At 43.9% G+C, this 18,936-nt stretch overlaps 1 protein-coding gene across 8 annotated transcripts in view; it reads right to left on the minus strand.

Moving 5' to 3' along the window:
- Positions 1–18,936, minus strand: part of KANK1 (KN motif and ankyrin repeat domains 1) — a 127,256-nt gene that overhangs the window by 14,330 nt on the left and 93,990 nt on the right. For 7 of the 8 annotated variants that reach the window (XM_014252309.2, XM_014252307.2, XM_088054132.1 and 4 more), the window contains 2 exons: positions 9,471–12,122; positions 178–396 (listed from right to left, as the gene is read on the minus strand). In XM_014252309.2, coding sequence (XP_014107784.1) covers positions 178–396; positions 9,471–12,122 — 2,871 coding nt within the window. Of the gene's footprint in view, positions 1–177; positions 397–9,470; positions 12,123–13,065; positions 13,245–18,936 lie in introns of those variants that run through there. The other variant, XM_005522705.3, reaches the window with a different exon arrangement.

Below are 18,936 nucleotides of genomic sequence, written 5' to 3' on the forward strand. Positions count from 1 at the left end.
CTGCCATTTAAAACTTAACCACTACCTGCAGACACACGGTGTCACACTGTGACCCTCTCCTCAGCCACATCTTTTCCCGCCTCTTGTATATTTGAGAATATTGAAAACCTTCTTTAACTCTATTTCATATTCAGACTCCACCAGCATGATGAAAGGTGAATGTGAGCCAGTTATTACCATAGAGACCTGAGGCAAGCTGATCATCTGTCAGGTTAATTGGAGCAAGAGCTTTATCCTGAGAAGAAAAAGACTTTCTTCCCCGAGCAGCTTCCACCAGAGGAGTCTTCCTCTCCTCCTGAGCAGGCACGGTGTCTGGCTCCAGTTTCAGCGTTCGCAAATTTGAAGTCAAGTGCGTGTTTGCAAGTTGCCCATGAGGGATGTACTCCAAAGTAGCACCTGCCAAAGAAGACAGCAGGCATCACAGAGGAGTCAAATGAAAATATTTCCATCAACACTGCGATCCACAAGAAAAGCAAAACCAAACTGGAAAAAAGGGCAATGCTCGTCCTTTAAAATACTCTTTTCTGAGGACCTAATAGGAAAAAAAGACTCTGATAGTTTTCAGAAAACAAAAAAAAAAGGCTGTGATATTTTCTTCTGATAAAGACATACAATACAAAGATAAGCTATAAAGATATTTGCTTTAAAATGCATGAAAGGAATGGTCCTTCATTTTCTTTCTCTTTGAGTATGAGCAGTGACCTCAGCTCCTGCCACCCTGGTCAGGGTGAGCTCACTGAGCTGCTCCTTGATGTTATGCCTGAAGAGCACAGCACGTTCACAGGCTGTGACAGTTCTTTCTGCAAAAACAGTAACCTTTCTGTTGTACTTGTTTTATTGGGAATGTCATTTTCCATGAAAGCAGAAATTTTTCAGGAAATTTTCCTTTTTTTTCCAGTACACAAACTAATTCTGAAAGCTATGTGCTTTGCCCAGTTATGAGACAACTGCAATGAACTCCCACACACTACATTTCCTTCTTTCTTTTTTTTTTTGTCAGGATCATACTTAGCTAGTAGTTGTATTTAAACCAAATTCCAAATGTTTGGGTTGTACTTTCTTCCCCTCACTGATTTGCTGGCGTTCACTCACTTTTTCCCACTGTGTATTCAAAAGGCAGTGTTAATTACGCACAGACTTCCAGATTCCTCTGGAGTTACTCCAGCTGTGCTATTACAACTTCTGTACAAATCTGCACAAATGTTTTAGTTTGTGGAACACACTGAGTGTTTTTTTACACAGATATGCCTCCCTAAGTGATCTTGTTAGCATTCAAGGAAAAAACCCCTGAAATTTAACTTGCTTTAAACACTATCACTTTTTTCCCCCACTTCTTTCTTGCTTCAATGATGTGTGCCTCCATATTGTTTTTTGTCTTTTTATCTATCAAGAATTAAGGCAAAGCCTTCTCATTCAAATATGAGTAGCACTGCACAGGATGCTAACACACTGCAGCAAGGTAAATTCCAAACATTAATTTTTAGACACACAACTACATCTCTGTCTAGCAAGCTGCTTGTTAGACTGCCTTTCCCCTTTGTTACTTCAACTCAGTAAATTTTTCCTACAACAGGACATAACAAAGCTGATTTTTCCAAATACTGTCACTTCCCAGCAGCTTCCTTCTTTTTGCACCCATGCCCACCCAAGTCTCCGAGTTCCCAACCAAGTCTCACTGCACATGCATTTCCCAAAGCACCCTTCTCCAGCAGTGAGGCCTATTGCCCGGTTCTACCACGGCTTATAGCTTCTCCAGCTTACAAGGGAAGCTGTCTGCAGGAAAAAGCACACAGCTTTCCTGCAGTATCAACAGTCATGTCACCACAAGCACAGAAAAAAAGCTTTATCTTAAGAGTGAAATGTGTGTGTGTGTGTGTGTGTGTGTGTGTAAGAAGGTGGCAGATTTCCAGGGCCCACTGGATAGGAGCAACCCTTCTGGAGACATGCCTGAGCACCTAACACCCATGAAAAGCAACAGGGAAGTCCTGCCCTTGCTCCCCCCTTTGCAGCACTGACTGACTTCGGTCAGGTCTCTTCCCAAAAACAACCATCATCCTTCATCCAACAGCTGAGGAGAAGAGGGCTGCCAAGATGATAGAACACCAAGGCAAAAACAATGATTTTTAAAACTCCTTTAGCTGAAAAACAAGGGAGCTGTCTCTTTGCTTGCTTGGAGATGTGACAGGTACAATTATAGAGTATCAAGCACAGTAACCACTTCCAGCCGCAGCTGGTAGTGACTGCCTAGGCTGGTTTTACCAGGTCATCCCTTCTACTCCAGACTGGCCTCTGAGGGCATGGGAAGGGGTGAAGGAAACCTCTGAAGCACCCAGGGATATGCAAAGATTCGAAAGATGCTCAGGTTTGCTTTCAGCAGAACTGTCTGCATCCTCTGCCAGACATCACAGTTCTCCTACAAAAGCAGCTGTGACAACCATGATGTGTCTGGGGGCATAGGTGGCCCTGCGCATGTCAGAGCTGAGGGCAGGACTCTGGCAGTGCAAAGTGGGGCTCAAAGCCTGAGGTGAACCAACAGCAGCACCTGGTGAACCCTTGTCATCAGCTCAAAGCCTGAGCCTCAATTTCCCCATGTGTCTCCCAACTGCCCTGGGACAGGCAGGGGAGGGAGCTGCAGGGTAGGACAGACAGAAAGAAGGACTGTAGTAGACTTCTCTCCCCTGACTCACAGCCTCTCCTGAACCTGCCACTGATGCAACATGATTTCAGTGGATTCCCTCTTTGGTACATGCATCATTGGCTGAGAAGCACCACACTGAATTCAGGATCTAGGGCATGATGTCCATGCCTTCCGATAAAGAAGAAGAGCTCTGCTCAGCTGGCCCCTGGCACCTGACAAAAGAGGATGACATCAAGACTCGAGGGCAAAGAGACAATAAATGTGCATTAGGCAAACCTGTCAGTGCACTCGTTCTCCCTGCAAAGCTCTTAGATGTCTACACGTACTACATGCACAGTACCCAATGATGAGGGAAAGCGAGCTTTGGGTCCAACCCAGTATTAATGCTGCAAGCCATTAATTATCATTTAATATCAGCTCCCAGGCCTTCCCATTTTCAAGACAGTAAACATGAACACTTGCAGATCACCGAGTCCAATCACAGAGAAGAACAGACAAAGGAAAGAGCTGTGCCACCCAACATTACGGTCCACAATTTAATGGATTAATCTTCTGCTGTGCAAACCAAAAAGCCAAAAGAAACCGAGTTCCTTCTTCCTCCAACAGAACTGCAGGGCCACTCTTGGGGCTGGAGGTAGCGCACATCTCTCCTGTGTGGAAATCAAGCGCTGGCTGAAGATCACCACCAGTCTACACAGATCTTAAAACAGACTTTTCCTCTCACTTCACAGAGATCTCAAGTATGCTTGAGCAAAATCCTTCTCCAGGTTGTGGTGCACAGCACTGACAGCAAATCTGCCAACAGTTCAGTATTTAGGTACTGCCTCCAGAGACCCTCAGGCAGGCTTGCCCTGATGATATTCCTTAGCTTACTGTTCCAGGCAAATACTGCAAACTTGACATAAGTTTCTAAGTATTGATATAGAATAGCAAACAACAGCAGGGAGCTGTGAAGAATTTCTAAGGTATTTTGCAACATAATAGAGGACTTTGGAGTAGTTCAGGAGTAATTCAGAGACAAAAGTATGACACAACAAAACAAAAAAAAAACTTGCTAATTTCAACTGCACATAAACATTTCTGCTAAAGCTGTTCTCATCAGTTTCAGAGGGTAACAAGCGATTGAAGCATCTTCAGGGGTTTAGCTCCAGTGGTTTGAAGGAATGAGAGCACCTATTTTTTATAAGGAATCTCCTCTCATAAATCACTTGTGCTTCTTTTGAAAATCTCACCAATTTAAAGTAGGGTGTCAGCAAAGCTGCTACAGAGCAGCAACAGATTATCCATGCCATTTCTGGCACCTATAATATCTGTCTACTGTTATTAGGACGCAATTTTCCTTCCTAACTGCAGACTTTCCCTCACACTCATGATAGCACAAGTATTCATGCTGTTAGCTGGTTCAAGGAACTCAACAGATTATTTTGAATTTGTGATGAACTCATGGGAATGGAAGTCTGGCCTTCACCTGCTTTTGAAAATTTCCATTTAGTTTGATGGAAGCAAACCTAAGTATTATCATAAAAACAATTTAGCTTGACAATACTTTTATCCCACTGAAATCAAGAGAAGTGCAAACAAGGCTGGGGGATTAAATAGCATGAGGATGAGAACCTAGCTCTCTGGCTGCAACACCACAGGCTTCTAGCTTTAAAAAGTTCACAAACCTACTATGCGGTAGCTGCACAAAGATTTTATTTTTAACCTTTTGGTCAGTGCAAGCATTTATTTGCACAGTATGTTTATAATGGTCAGTGATACAAATGATACATTCCCCACTAAAGACAGTGCACAAATACTGTCTGCAGCATATATAGCAAGGAAATACTTCTCTTTCACACTGCATGATTTCTTCACAGTAACAATAAACTCATTACAAAATTATTTCAATCAAAACACTGCCCTCCTGTCTTTTTAAATCTTTATGCCTAAAAAGTTATTTTTAAAATACAAATTATTTAAATCCACTTTTCAACTTGGTCTACTTATCAGAACTGTTGAAGAAAAAAAACATTCTACTAAGGTACATAAAAAGGCAGTAATGAGCAAACATGTTATGTTTAAACATTTACAAAGATTGATAATAATCCATCCAACTGACAAATGTAGTACCTTCACAAGACTAGAGTGTAGTTTCATTATAAAAAGTACTTTTGAGCCATTCCAGGTTAAAGTCAGTGAATTTAAAATTTCAAAACAAAAAATTTGCCACACATGAGGTTTTTACACAATAAACTGACAGAAGGCAGATTCTCTTGGGGCCCAGGCATAGAGAGATGTTGAACTATCATTCAGCTCCAGGGAAACACTTCTCCTAATAGGATGGAGGCTCTAGTAAGAGGACAGCAGGAACAGTCTCATTTTTACTTTCATTTAAAGCATTTTCTCTGTGCTGAGAAGCTGCTTTCCATCGCCAAATTAGATTGTGAATCCAGTTTGTTGAAACTGAAAGTTAAAACCAATTCTTTTCATTAAACATGACTGACCACAAAAGATCACACATCATTGAAGTAGCTGATCATCTTATTTATGAAATGCTCTCTTTTCCAAGAAAACTCTGCATGAAGCTTGGTGAAAGCCATCCTTTGGAGTGTGGATCAAAGCATCTCATGATGCTGGGCAGAGTAGGAAGGTCAGCTTGGAGTACTTCTTTCTTTCTCATTCATGTGGATTTGATTTCATCAGCTGATGCTTAATTGTTGCTGAAGTATGACAAGACTTCCTTGGAAAAAGGGGAATCTTTTGCTATTTAATATTCGTAGCTATGCCTGTTACCATGGGAGCTGAACTCTAAACAGAGCTCAGTGCCTGAACATTATATCCCTGTGCCACACCATAGGAAGAGAACTGGGGCTCTATCTAACAGACAGCTTAACAGGCTGCAGACTGCCATGCTCTAAGCAGCAATAAATTTGAAAGGAAAAATAATCTATACTGTGGCAAATTATGGTCTTTGCTAACTGAAGCAGAAACCAAGAGACAGAGCAGCTTTGAGATCCAAACACTACATGCAGTGCTACCCTTGAACCAAACCAGCAGATACTATAATGTTAATAATAACAACGGGAATAACCTTGTTTTAACATATGACCAGGGAAGGTACCTCTTTGAAGAGGTTTATGGAGGTCAGAACCATTTTTGAATTTTTGTTGTCACAAGTAGCAGAAACCACCTGCCACAAGAAACATGCAGAGGAGGCACTTTACTCTTGAGACACCAACCAGACACAAATAAGCAGTACTCATGTAGTGCTCAGGTGGGACCATCTGCATGGCTGTTTTGCATCATACACTGCCTTCCAGGGAATGTGGAAAATACTGCACATATGTCAGTCACCTTCCTCCCAGCAGACTGATGGATGGATCCTGTTTGCTACACAAGCAAGAACGTCTGGACAGAGACTTAACCTGGTGATTAAGGCATGCATCTGTGGCAGCTGGAGCTGAGGACTTCCTTCTCGTCTATTGCCTAGACATAGGCACAACCACTGTGATTTGTAGCAACCCACAGCTTTGCAGGATCACCACCATACCTGTGCCACATCAGCACAGGCTTCTGAGCCTCAAGCAAGCCCTGAGTCTTCAACTGCAATAGCATGGTCCATGCTGTCAGAAGTTACTAACCTGTCAAACTACACAGTCCTCAAGACAAAGGTCTATCAAGCACAAGAGCTGCAAAGAAAAACAGCTTTCTCCAATTTCCTGCACTACAGCTGGCAACACAGAAGATGACCATGTTCACCCTACCTCATTAGTCCTACACACCACTTTTGGAGAAGCAGGGGCTTCTCACATCACCATCCTTCTTTTGGTCTTTACATTGTCCCTCAGTCTGCTTCCCCAGCTCCAGTTAAAACTTAAAAGTTGAAAACCTTAGGAGATTTTCCACCAGATGGCACATCAAGATTTCCTTGTCCTCTAGACTTTCTGACACCACATGGTTCCCATTCTCTTTCACTCCTTTAAGTTTTAACTCAAAAAGCTGCCTCACTCCTCATGATGACTAAGTAGTGTAATGCACTGTGAAACTCAGGTTTGTTCTAAAATGTGACAATAAAACTGATATCTGAAGATGACTGAGGCAAAATGGCAACACAGTTTCAGGTCAAATATGCTTAGGTAATCTTTCAGCGCAATGGCAGATCAGTTGTTTTTAAATACCATTCTTGAAAACTCCCTGCCAGTGAAAGACAGACACCTAAACTTGTGAAAAGTCCATGTAATTAAAACCCATACAAGTGACATTAGGCTTCTGGCTATTATCTTGAAAAACATACCATATGAGTATTCTAATATAACATCCTGAAAATTCTTTAAAAATCTAGTGCAACAAACAGAAGAGATGAATGCACTTGCCTCCCTTTAGGTTTCCTATATGCTGTCTGGTCTAAGAATATGGATCAGTTTACATCTAGGTTTGTGACCCACATCCACATGGATAAGCTGGACACACAGGCTGCCAAGGCCAGCTAACATGACTTTGCAGAGTGGAAATGTGCTCGTCTGGCCTGTGGGTTTGAACTCCCTAAGGTCACTAGGCCTTCTGAAAGACAGTACATATGTAAATGTTAATAGGAGTTGCCCAGTCACAAAAGGGAAGGTGGTTATTTTGCAATAAGCAAAACACCAATTGCTAATAGCCTTGGTTCAGAGATCATCTCAGTGGTCTAAGGTGTCTAGAGATGAAAACTGCCACCCTGTGTCCAGCTCAGCAGGCTCCAGCTTTCCTGTGATTACAGAACTATTCAAGTTAGTGCTTCATTCAGTAAAAAAAACTTCTATAGGAATATGTAACACATGATGTGTAAAACCATATGAAAGGGCAGCAGATAAATGTATTAAATGCAGTATTTTCAAAGTTAATGGGGTAACATTTCAGGCTTAAGACCTCTCTTCCACTCTAATTCTCCATGGGTCTAAACTGTTATAGACCATAGCTTGATTTATGTATGCAGTCCAGGCATGCCTCACCAGGGACTAAAAATAAAGAAATTTTACACTCATCACCCACAGCTAAAGATAATGGCATTACAAGTTAAAATAAAATTATTCCAGAATAATTTTATCAGGAATGTGAAATCCGAATCCAACTACGAAAATCTTTACTAAATATGATCTGTTGCTCCACCTGTGTCTAAATGCTTTCAAGCCTCTTGACTACAAATTTGATACTGTGCAGTAAAAGCTGAGAAAGGAATTAAGGATTTATAGCTGCTGATAACTCTGGTTCACTGTTTTTACAGACACTTTTGATGTCTGCTAGATATTATTATTATTATTATTATTATTATTATTGTTATTGTTATTGTTATTGTTATTATTTTAATAATAATGATTATTATTATAATAATTATAATGATGATGATGATAATAATAATAACAACAACAATAATAATAATCCTATCACTACTTGTAAGAAGACAGGAATATAAAGTGCATACCAGAAAGACAATATTATTGCTTATATAGTATCATGTTGCACGTGTGCAGACAGAATATTGTATGTTTTCCTTACCGCTACATAAATGTTGCTTATTACTTCACTATGGGAACATAAACCTTTTACCTCAGCTCATTCTATTTAGCACATCAAAACTGGAAAAATCAGATTTACCAAGCTGCATTTTAACAAAAATAGGTAAATTTTAAGAGAGTAAGCAAGCTGCAAGAGCTTTATATAATTATTTGGACTAGCCAATAACATTATGCTGACATTAAATAGTACATACTCAGGGTTTTTTTCCCAATTCAGCATCTACAAGACAGATGCATTTGCACCTGTTTTTCCCAGCTCCTTAACCTCTTGTTTCAGTCAGTGCATGGCAGGAGCAAGAATAAAGTATCTAACAGTCACCGCCAGACATTATATATTGGTTTCCAGGAAGCCACTGTTCATAAATGTAATAGTGATGTGGTTGGATTCATCAATAAGGTATTAGAAAAAAATGAAATGGCTAAGTTTTAAACTAGACTATCAGACACATTAAAAAAAATAAAAACAAAAGTAATCAACTCTACCCCAGGGAATAAAGAAATCTCTCAAATAATTGTCTATATTTTAAAATCAATAAATAAAAGACAAGGAGTGTTTAAATCACAATTCTTGCTTTTCCTGAGTGTCGCCAAAACCTCCAGCAGTAATTAGGCCTTTTGAACACGAGGTTGTAGCTAGGGATTATGACAAACAATTACTGGAACAGAGAGAGCCCAAGATGTGGTTTCTGTGAAGTGCTCTGGAGTTGCCTATTATAAAGCAATCAGCCCTGCTGGAATGGGGAAAGCACCCCACAGCTCTCTGTCTGAGCAGCACAAGGAACAAAGGCAATGTGCCTTTGGAAGAAACACTACAAAATCCAGGCAAATGTCTGTGGAAACAAGTCAGTTTTATACCAACACTGTATGTGACTTTCAGCTCTGTCAAATCTGACTGTTGTTTTCAAAAACATGCACGCCAAGTTTAAAATTCCAAACCCATGGGCATCAACCTCAAATACTCCTAAAGTTGTAACATTAAGTTAGCATGCTACACAGTGGTTAAAGCTCTCAAAATTTTAGACACCTGTCATGCATGGTCAGAGCCATGGCAGCATCATCATCAGGACCTTGAGAGCCTGGTGGACCAAGAGAGAGAAAACCACATCTGCTTTTTAACAGCGATGGGTTGGATGGAATACCCAATGGGCACATTCAACAGCAACGCTATGCTCTGTGTTTCCTTGGGGAGGGCTACACAGTGGCTTCCAGACTAACAGAGAGCCCAGTAGACAACTGATCTGCAGCCCTGGGAAAGAGCCAAACAATGCACCAGATGTGCACCCCGACGTTGGGCTTACCTGGTGGGGTGCTTCTCTCCACGCACTGCTTCTGAAGGTCCAGGCTCCGCAGCTCCTCTGTACTGGCGTATTTCATGACAGAATTTATGGAGGTGAGGGTGCTGATGAGTTGTGAATTGAGAGATCCAATCTGGGAGTGGGGCTCCCCAAAGGCTTCTGCCAATTCACTGTAATTTTCAGCAAGCAGCATCTGCTGTTCCTGCAGCAGCTTCTGCACACGTTCAATGTAGTGATCCAAGCCTGTCCTCAGCTCAGATGGAGGCAGCGGGCTCTCCAACTGACCACTGACTGGGTTGCACACAGACTCTCCCCCAACACCTATGCTCCTAGTGCCAGCTGGGACAACTGGCAACGGAGGGGGTCCACAGGCAATGCTCCTCATTTTCAGACCAACCAGGTAGTTCTCATAAACACTTATCTGTCCAATGCCACAGTCTCTGGTTTTTATTGCAGAAGGCTTTTCAAAGCCAGGGTGGCTAGAGAGCACGGTGCCCACTCCAACCGAGCGCATCTTGGCAGATGCGTGTATGTCTTTCACCCGGCCATCCCCTACTGCCACACTCCGCAGCTCCACACTGTCCGTGCTGGTCTGCTTATCACAGCTGCTCAGGGTGGTGTTAGTCCCACAGTCTGCCAGGCAGGCCACCTCCGTGCTGGTGCACTGGCTCACCATCTCCAAAGCAGTGCTGGTTTGCTGGCTAGCTGTGGAAGGCACTGCCATCACCATTGCCTCTGTCCTGGGCACAGCCTCTGTGGCTGTTTCACGGGACACGTGTTCCTTGGGCACACAAACCACCACATTCACCGAGCAGTCCCCGCAGCCCACAGACCTCACTGCTCCAACCGCCCGTGCCGGATGGCAAGGGCTCGGCACCTCTGACAGCTCCTCTGTGTTGATGCCTGTCTCACAGACGCTTGTCTCTGTGCCCACTGACTTATCACACAGCTCCATGGACCTCCCTGTACCCTGATCTTGCACCTGTGCCCTCTCCCTCACCAGCCATCGGCTCATCAGCAGCTCAGGGCCCACAGCCTTGCTCTGCATGGCAGGTCTGCAGGAGGTGCCAACACTGCTTGTCTGCAGATGGTTTCCCACTGACGAATCAGCAACGTCCACGTGGTCTCCCACCATTTGGTCTCTCATTTGTATGACAGCCTCCACCATCCTACTGACAACATGGGGCTGAGCCATCACAGCTTTATCCGCCTTTTTTCTAGACCCAGCCGCCTGCAACTCTTGTTTTAATTTGGTCATTTCCCTATCATGGGTGGTTTCCTTTAACTGAACCTCTAGTCTGTAAATCTTCTCCTTAAGGGCTTCAATGGTCTGCTGCTGAAGCTCTATCTCTTTCTCAACCTCTGTAGACAATCCAAGCATGGCCTCTGTCACCCCAACTCCACACTCCCTCATTTCTTTCTCTGTTCCCACAGCTACTTCTTTGTGCTGCCTTGCAGATCTGTTATATATAATGACATCATTCATGTTCTCATCAGCACCCACAGCAATAGATCGGGCTTCTTTTGTCAGGCTTTCTCTGTTCACCTGAAGGTTTGCTGGACTTTCATAGTTGCTGTCTTGGATTTTTTTCTCCAAGGCTTGCATCTCAGCAGTTAGCTGCCGGAACTCCTCTATCCTCTGAGAGCTCTGCTCCACACTCTCCATCTCTTCCTCACAATCTATATACAGTTCTCCACCTCTTCTCACTTGAGACATGTGTTCCCACTGCTCTGCATTTCCTGCACTATAGGATCGCTTTCTGAAACCGTATGCGTCACTTTGATTGGCTTTCCTGTGGTTTTTGAGTTCAGCCATCATGTGCCTCTTCTCCTCCTGCAACACTGAAATTTTGACCTGCAGCACAGGAATAGTCTTGACTTGCTCCTCAAGCTCCTTGAGACGCTTGAGAGCAACTGCCATTTGCTCCCTGATGTGCTGCAGATGCACCGGGCTCACGTTGGTGACCGGTGTGGATATTCCCGAGCTCATGGGGCTGTGACGAATGGAACTGCCCAGTGAGGAGCTGAAACAGGCACCATAGTCGCCGTTCCCCTGATACCCATTCTGCAGGTGCTGAGACGTGTGACTGTACCCACTGGATCCCACAAAAGAGGGGAGGGAGCTTGTGGAGCCCATGCCTCCAAAGCTGGAAAGTCGAGGCCTGCGGACATCTCCAGGTGTGACCTGCATCATCCTCTCCTGCTCCAGTCGTCTCCGTGTTTCCATGAGGGTTTTTGTTACAAGGAGGTTGTGCCGAAGAGGCTGGGGGGAGGGAGGAGGAAGCTGTTTATGCTCTGGGACAGTTAAGTAGGTAGGAGATACTTCAAAGGAAACGGAGGGCTTTGCAGGGACGGACAAGGTTACTTGACTCCTCGTTGCCAAAGGCTGCTTGTTCTCATCACTGTTTGAAGAAGAAAGAGACTCTGTGGAGGTCCAGCCACTGCACTGGCCACCAGAGTTCTTGGTAACCACGGAGGCTGGTACAGCTTTCCTCCTCTTTCGAATATTTAGTTTCTTAATGGTATTCCCCTTTTGTATATCATCCACGTACTTCAGAAAATCCAAATCTAGCTGGTAGCCATAAGGTGTTTCCACAAAATAGGGGTCTTTCCGTTCTTTTTCATCTTCTCCATTTATAGTAACTTCCTCTTTTCCTGGAAAACAAGAAACAAAATCAGCATTCAGTAAACTACATCCTCATGCACAAGCGTAGAAAGACGGGTGCTCACTGCACGCCGGAGCAGAAACTGCCGCAGCAGCTCAGCAAACAGACCAACTTTCCACTGACTGACCCTTAACACTAAATCCTGATTAACTTTTTAGAAGTTAATCAGGGGGTTTTCAGATGCTGGTAAGTGCATACCCACATAAATGTGAACACATACATACACACAGATAGTGTCTGTTAATGAAGGGGCACAGCCAGTGTGTCCTTGCTCAAATCCTTCCAGTCTTCCCATGCCTCACCAAGCTTTCACATGTGCTATGTTATCACGTAAAGACCACAGGATTACAACATACCACACGAATCATCTGGAGACCAGCTTCTCTAGAGGGTGCATTCAAGCAGGCGATGGGAACTCTGACCCCGCTCCTTATGCAACTGATGCCATTAGACTTTACACAGCTCTGCAGCGCTGTTCCTGGGGAACTGCTGCTGCAACAGCAGCACCACCAATCTGCTCTCACCTCAGCTCATACTACTTTCACCAGCACCTCTGCCTCTTTCATTTTAAACTCTTAGAAGCTCCCACCACCACGACAGGCAGCAAGACCCCTTCCAGCAGGGTCCCGAACCCCACTGCTCAGGGACAGGCATCATACGAAAAGTGCACCCACCTGCCCTCCAGATGCAGGACTCACCTGTTCCTGAAGCAATCTAAATAAAAAGTTCAATACATCTGCTGGGTTTTCTCAGGCTGTGTACTTATATGCAGCACTGCCATGCAGCCTGCTCCTCCTGGCCTCATACTTGGCAGGAGGAAAAAATACAAATAAAGAAAAAGAAAAAAAAAAAGAAAAAAAAAAAACAAACACGGAAAAACAACTATTGCAAGTTATGCTCTGGGGAATAATAAAAGCCGGCTTTCCGGTTACCTGACTTAGCCACATGCCTCTGCCCCCACACTGCAAATTTTCCAGCCACGTATGGCTGTCCCAGCTTCATGTGTCACACGCCGGAGCCCTGCCTCCCCGCGGCTCGCTCCTGCTTCACCCCTTAAGGAAGAGCCGTGCTCGGCCGCGCTCCGCCCGCCGCGCTGCCCCTCCGCCGGCCGCGGGCTCGGCGCTCCCTTCGCTTCTAAAAGGAGACCGCCGGGACCGCGTCTTCTTAAAGGAATATAAGCCTCAGGGAAGCAGGAGGCAGCGGGCAGAGAGGAGGGAAAAAAAGCTCTCGACTTACTGCAACTACAGGAAGTGACTTAATGTTGTACTGAAAAGGTTTTCGGCGGGCGGGGGGAGGGGGCTGTGAAGCTCCTGTTTTTCCAGTCTCCTTGGCATACTTGAGAATAGCTTTGCCTGCAAACGGTGTAACTGCTTTCATGGCGATCCGTCATGCTTTTAGCTACCACAGGACATCCCGAGCTATAGCTGGGAGCAGGACGCTGCTCAGAAGAACCTGCCATCCCCGGTTCGGGAGAAGAACAGGATGGAGGCACAGACACAGACAGGCACATGTCAGAACCACAGCAGTGCGGCCGACTAGGTCGCCTTAGTACCTCCGTTCTGCAGTGTAGACAGACGGTTCGACGGACACAAACAACCCCCCCGGACCACATGTTTCTGCTGAAAGACCAGAGAGTGTCAGCATGGTGTGGTATTTACTTACAGATACACCCAAAATAGCCATCTAAATACCACTGGAAGCAAAAATACATGCATAGAAAAACACTTCAGACACATGAGGACATACAGCTCAGTTCTACCCAGTAGGACTGCCTCAATGTCAGGCACGGGAAAAATCTCCAGGACTCCCACTGCCACGGAGAGAATGAGAGCATATTCTCTGAATTACTCCTCTTCCTCCCTGAAGTCAGTACACTGTTCCCAGATTCTCATGCTGGCTCTGTTCCCTGCAGACAAACAACTCTTTTTTCCACACCCCATAGGTCCACACCCTATGCTGGTCCCACCTTCACCCTAGGTTTGTGCCCACTCTCTCCTTATCCCTCATTCCCTGTACCTTTCTGGATTCTTTTTACCTTCTTCTCATACTTTGGATTTGTCAACCATTTTCTCTATTCACATCCATTTGCTTGCACTACCAATTATAGACCAAAATCTGGCTATACTTTTCACCCCTCATCTCAGGTTTGGTTCTAGTTACTTTTTACCCAGCCCATGTAAATTCAAGCTCCATCAGTTTTACCTGTTGTTATATTTTCCCCAGTTCATTTCCTTTGCTTGTCTTGGGCCTTGTCTTCCTACCCAGCAACATCTCCAATTTTCCCATCGCCACACCAGTGAAATCAGTTTCTCTAGAATGTCTTTGGGAAGAATGCATAAGCGTTGGATTGGGAAGAACAGACTCTTCCTCTTTGAAGGGCCTAGGACTTAAGAATTAATGCATCTTTGGAAAAATATTCATAAATCCTCTAAAAGACATGCAAATCTCCTGTTCAGTCATGAGAGTCAAACTGGGATCTTTTATGTATTTTGTGCTTCATGCTTCATACCAGATTGCTCAACAGAAACCTATAAAAAATAAATAGTAATAAGGAAACAATCACACTGACACTGAATCCCTCACTAAACTTCTCCACAACATGTGCAGACAGCTCAGTGTCTTCACAGTGACTATCTCTGGTCCTCAGCTTAAGCTGGCAGCACTGCCAGGAGTCAGTTTGCATGTGGCATGAGACGGTGCGTGGAGCTGGGTGCCTACCTACTGCTTTTCCTTAAAACAACACCGTGAACATTCCACAAATGTGATCCCAGCTGATCCCTGAAGATGCTCCTTGATACGTTAAGACAAAAGAGGATCGGGCATGCAATCCACTACCACCAAGACAAGACTGATGCAGCATGCAGGAGCTGTGCCAAGCCTTTGTGCATTTTGTTGTCTTAGAGAAAGGGCCAAAATGGGCGTGCCTGTTAAACGCGAAACAAAACAAAATGGAATCTGTTTTAAAGTAATAAAAATGGTTTTGTTGGCTCCAAAAGGGGGAAAAAATCTAATAAAAATGGAATTAATAAACACCTGGTAAGGGTGCTGCCCTTTTCAGCCCTTAGGTTGCGGATGAACTATGGATACATTTACTTCGTAGCTGTGGTGGGTGAGTACCAAATGCTACACCAGCAGGTACCCCAGATTAACCTCAGAGGAAGCAGTGTCCCTTCATGCCCAAAGGCCTCAAGTGAGCCAAAGATTCCTATGCCCACACACATACAAGTATTGCAATAAATACCACACAGTACAGTGTTAGTCTCCTCGTCTCATCCTTGGCCAGTATCATGGACACTGCTAAAGTTAGAACTATTCCCTAGCTTCTGTAGTTCATCAGGCAAATATTAATCAGATGTGCAGATGCACAAACACATACACTTTTGTCCGTACAAATGCTGCAGACACTCTTCATAGAAAAGGAAGGTTGGAAAAGACCTTTAAGATCATCAAGTCCAAATGCAATGAGACACAAACACATCATGTTTTAAAGCCAGTACCAGAGCAGCAGAACACTCTGTGAAGCATAGAGACCTCGCTGTGGTACTGTCATTATTAATGCATTTCTCCAGAAGTACACAAAGACTTCATTTCCCACTCCCTGCTACAGGATAACCAGGGGCAGGACACAAGCAGCATTTAAAAAATGTACTCCTCAATTCTCACTTTCTGTACTGCTGGGGCTGGCTCTGTCCAAACATTTCAGTCTTGCCAACTTCTGTTAAATTCCATCCTATCCAGTGCACTACACAAGAACATCAGTATATTAAAATATTGAGTCAGCTCTACCTGAGTCCACACTAACCATGGCAGCTTTCAGACCAGGAGAATTGGAAAAAGAATAGAATATTTAGTTTCTGTGCTACAATACTTCTCAGGAAGACTAAAGCAAGGGAAATGTGGGCACACATCGTGTACTGGCTCTGCAAACTAGAAAACCTTTATTGTAGAGCTGTCTTGGAGGGTCCAAGAAGAGCAAAGAGAAGCAACTGAAGACCTATTTTCAACACTGAAAGTCTGAGGTGCCTTGAAAAATACAGATATCACATGTTAAGCCTGCTCTCCCCATCTGGCTATGATACCTGCTCTAACATTTTTATTCTGTATCTGACTGCTACTGAAGTAGTATTTTTCATGGAAATATTGTTATGAATAACAGTCTCCTTCCAGAGTTATGGCGTAAGACAATTGTTAAAGAATGTTGCAAAGAAAAAAAAAATACAGAGGCAATAGTTGGCATAAATTGAGTCAAATCAGTATTTTTATACGTTCAACTTCAATCTGAAAGCTTACCCGGGCAGGAAAATGAATCTTAAAAAAAAGTTCTGACTTTTTGGTTCCTTACTACAAGAGCAAATAAATTGGTGAATTTTCCCCTTCTATACCCCAGCATCCAAAATACTACTTTAGTTCTTTTCTTTTTCTTCACTTTACCATATATAAATATCAACCTCACCTTCTGAAAAGATCCAAAACTGAGGCCAAGCACTTTTTTTTTTTTTTAAAAAAAAAGCAAAATTTCATTCCCTTTATCAAGTGTTGGGATTTGAATATATGTTAAACAAAACAACCACAATAAAACCTTTTGGAAAATAGACCTTAACATTCCACACTCTTATCAGTTTTCTCTTGGCTAGCAATATAGAGAAGCTGCCATGAAACTACTTGCTCCGCAACAGTTCCATCTAGGTCCCTATTGTTTCCAAAAGTGCTGGTGGGGAAAAGTCCAAAAACTAAACAGTAGACCTAAAAGATTTGTTTGGTTTTTTTTATTCCAAGAACCTAGAGAGAAAGCCTTACAGAAACAGCATGTAATTTCTGTACTTTTCCAGACACAGCAGGAGCATCAAGTGTTTTATTTTTCTCTTTGCAGTTAAAGCACAAAGTGGCAGTGTGAAGCACACCACAAGTGTGGAGTGCACACTGCCCCAGCTAGCTGTTCATCTTCTACAAGGAGGAAAGGCACCAGAGCACAGCAGTCAAACCACCAGGCTGCTCATGATCATACCCTGGTGCTGGGTGCTGGCCTTAGCCACCCTTCCTGCAGCACTAGGTTGTGGTGCTGGGGATAGCCCAGCTCTGCTTGTACAAGAACACTGCACAAGTGCACAAGTGCCCAGAACGCTGCACTGTACTGTGGATGTGGCTGGTAACACCTTCATCTCTTTTTCTGCCATGCAAAACTAACCAATAAATACTGCCTTGTAAGGAAGGTAATCTGTTTTGCTCGTACTCAGCTACAGTTACACTCCAAGCAAATATGATTTAACTCCTGATGCACTTGATGCTCTTGGGTATGGGGTACTGCAGTCCAAACCAGAACACCCCAGCAAGAGAGAAATAACAGACCCTGCTACCAAACCCACACTTACAGGGATGGAAGGTTCTCCTGTTACAGAGGAGCATTTACTGCACATTTTACCAAACAAATAAATCTCCACTGTAAAATGTTTGCTGCAAATTTAATCTGAAAGAAAAATGAGAAGTAGAAAACCGGGAAAACATTTATATATCGTTTTTAGGTTACTTTTCAAAATTTATGTGTCAGTGCCCCAGCTGGAGGGCTGACTTTTAAATCTGGCATCTAAATACTCAGTACTTAGGGTGAGGGTTGTAATCAGAAAATGGGGGATAGCAACTTCCCTTATAGTAACAGAGAAGGGAGTAAGCTACACAACTTAAACAGGTTTTTATTTCACAATGTAGATGATTCAGCTCAGATATTTGCAGTGGTTAAGCTGTAGAGATGTGAATTAAGGACAGTACCTTAAGTCAAAGAACATAAGCAGCATGAGTTGAAGAGAGATGGTTCAGATGGCTGCTGTGCTTTGCTTGCACTGGCAACATAAATACCAGGGCACTGGGCTAAGATGGCCCATTTACCATGTAACACTGGCAAAAGGAGGAATTTTAAGAATTGATCTGCTCCTTAAATACTGTGCTGTTTCTTGAAATAGGATGATTACAGCAATAGGAAAAAAAAAAAATCACAGCCACAATGCAAATAGCATTGAAAGCATCACTATGTGCCCTCAGAAAAAGTGCTTCTCCAGCTTTCTTGCAGGCCTCCCCGCAGGTGCTAAGAATGTTGCTGGAAGATCTCCCTGGAGGCTTTACTTCTCCAGGCTGAGCAACTCACACTCCCTCAGCCTGTCTTCATAGGAGAGATGCTCCAGCTCTCTGATCATCTTAATGACCCTCCTCTGAACTCACTCCAGCAGGTCCACATCCCTCTTATGCTGGGGGATCCAGACTTGGACACAGTAATCCAGACAGGGTCTCACAAGAGTGGAGAAAAGGCAGACAATCACCTCCCTTGAGCTGTTGGTCACATTTCTGTGGATGCAGCCCAAGATGCAGTTGGCTTTCTGGGCTGCAAATACACACTGCTGGGTTATTTAGAGCTTCTTGCCTAACAGTATCCCCAAGTCCTTCTCCCCTAGGCTGCTCTCAGTCCATTCTCTACTCAGTCTGTATTTGTGCTCAGGACTGCCCCAACCCAGAACCTTGTACAACACTTGGCCTTGTTGTACTTGAGGACACAGGCCCACCTCTCAAGCCTGTCAGTCCTTCTGGATGGCGTCTCTGCCCTCTGGAGTGCTGACCACATGGCTTGGTATCACTGGCAAATGTGCTGAGGGTTCTACCACTGATCACATCACCAGTAAAGACATTAAAACAGCACCAGTCCCAATACTGACCCAGATGAGGGGTCACTGATCTTCATTTGGACATTGAGCTGCTGAGCCCAACTGCTTTGAGTGCAAATATCCAGCCCATTCTCTGCACAACCATCAAATCCACGT

Source organism: Pseudopodoces humilis, chromosome 4 (genome assembly GCF_049639895.1).
Source record: "Pseudopodoces humilis isolate 2021_Gansu_Grassland_sample_001 chromosome 4, ASM4963989v1, whole genome shotgun sequence".
NCBI lineage: Eukaryota > Metazoa > Chordata > Aves > Passeriformes > Paridae > Pseudopodoces > Pseudopodoces humilis.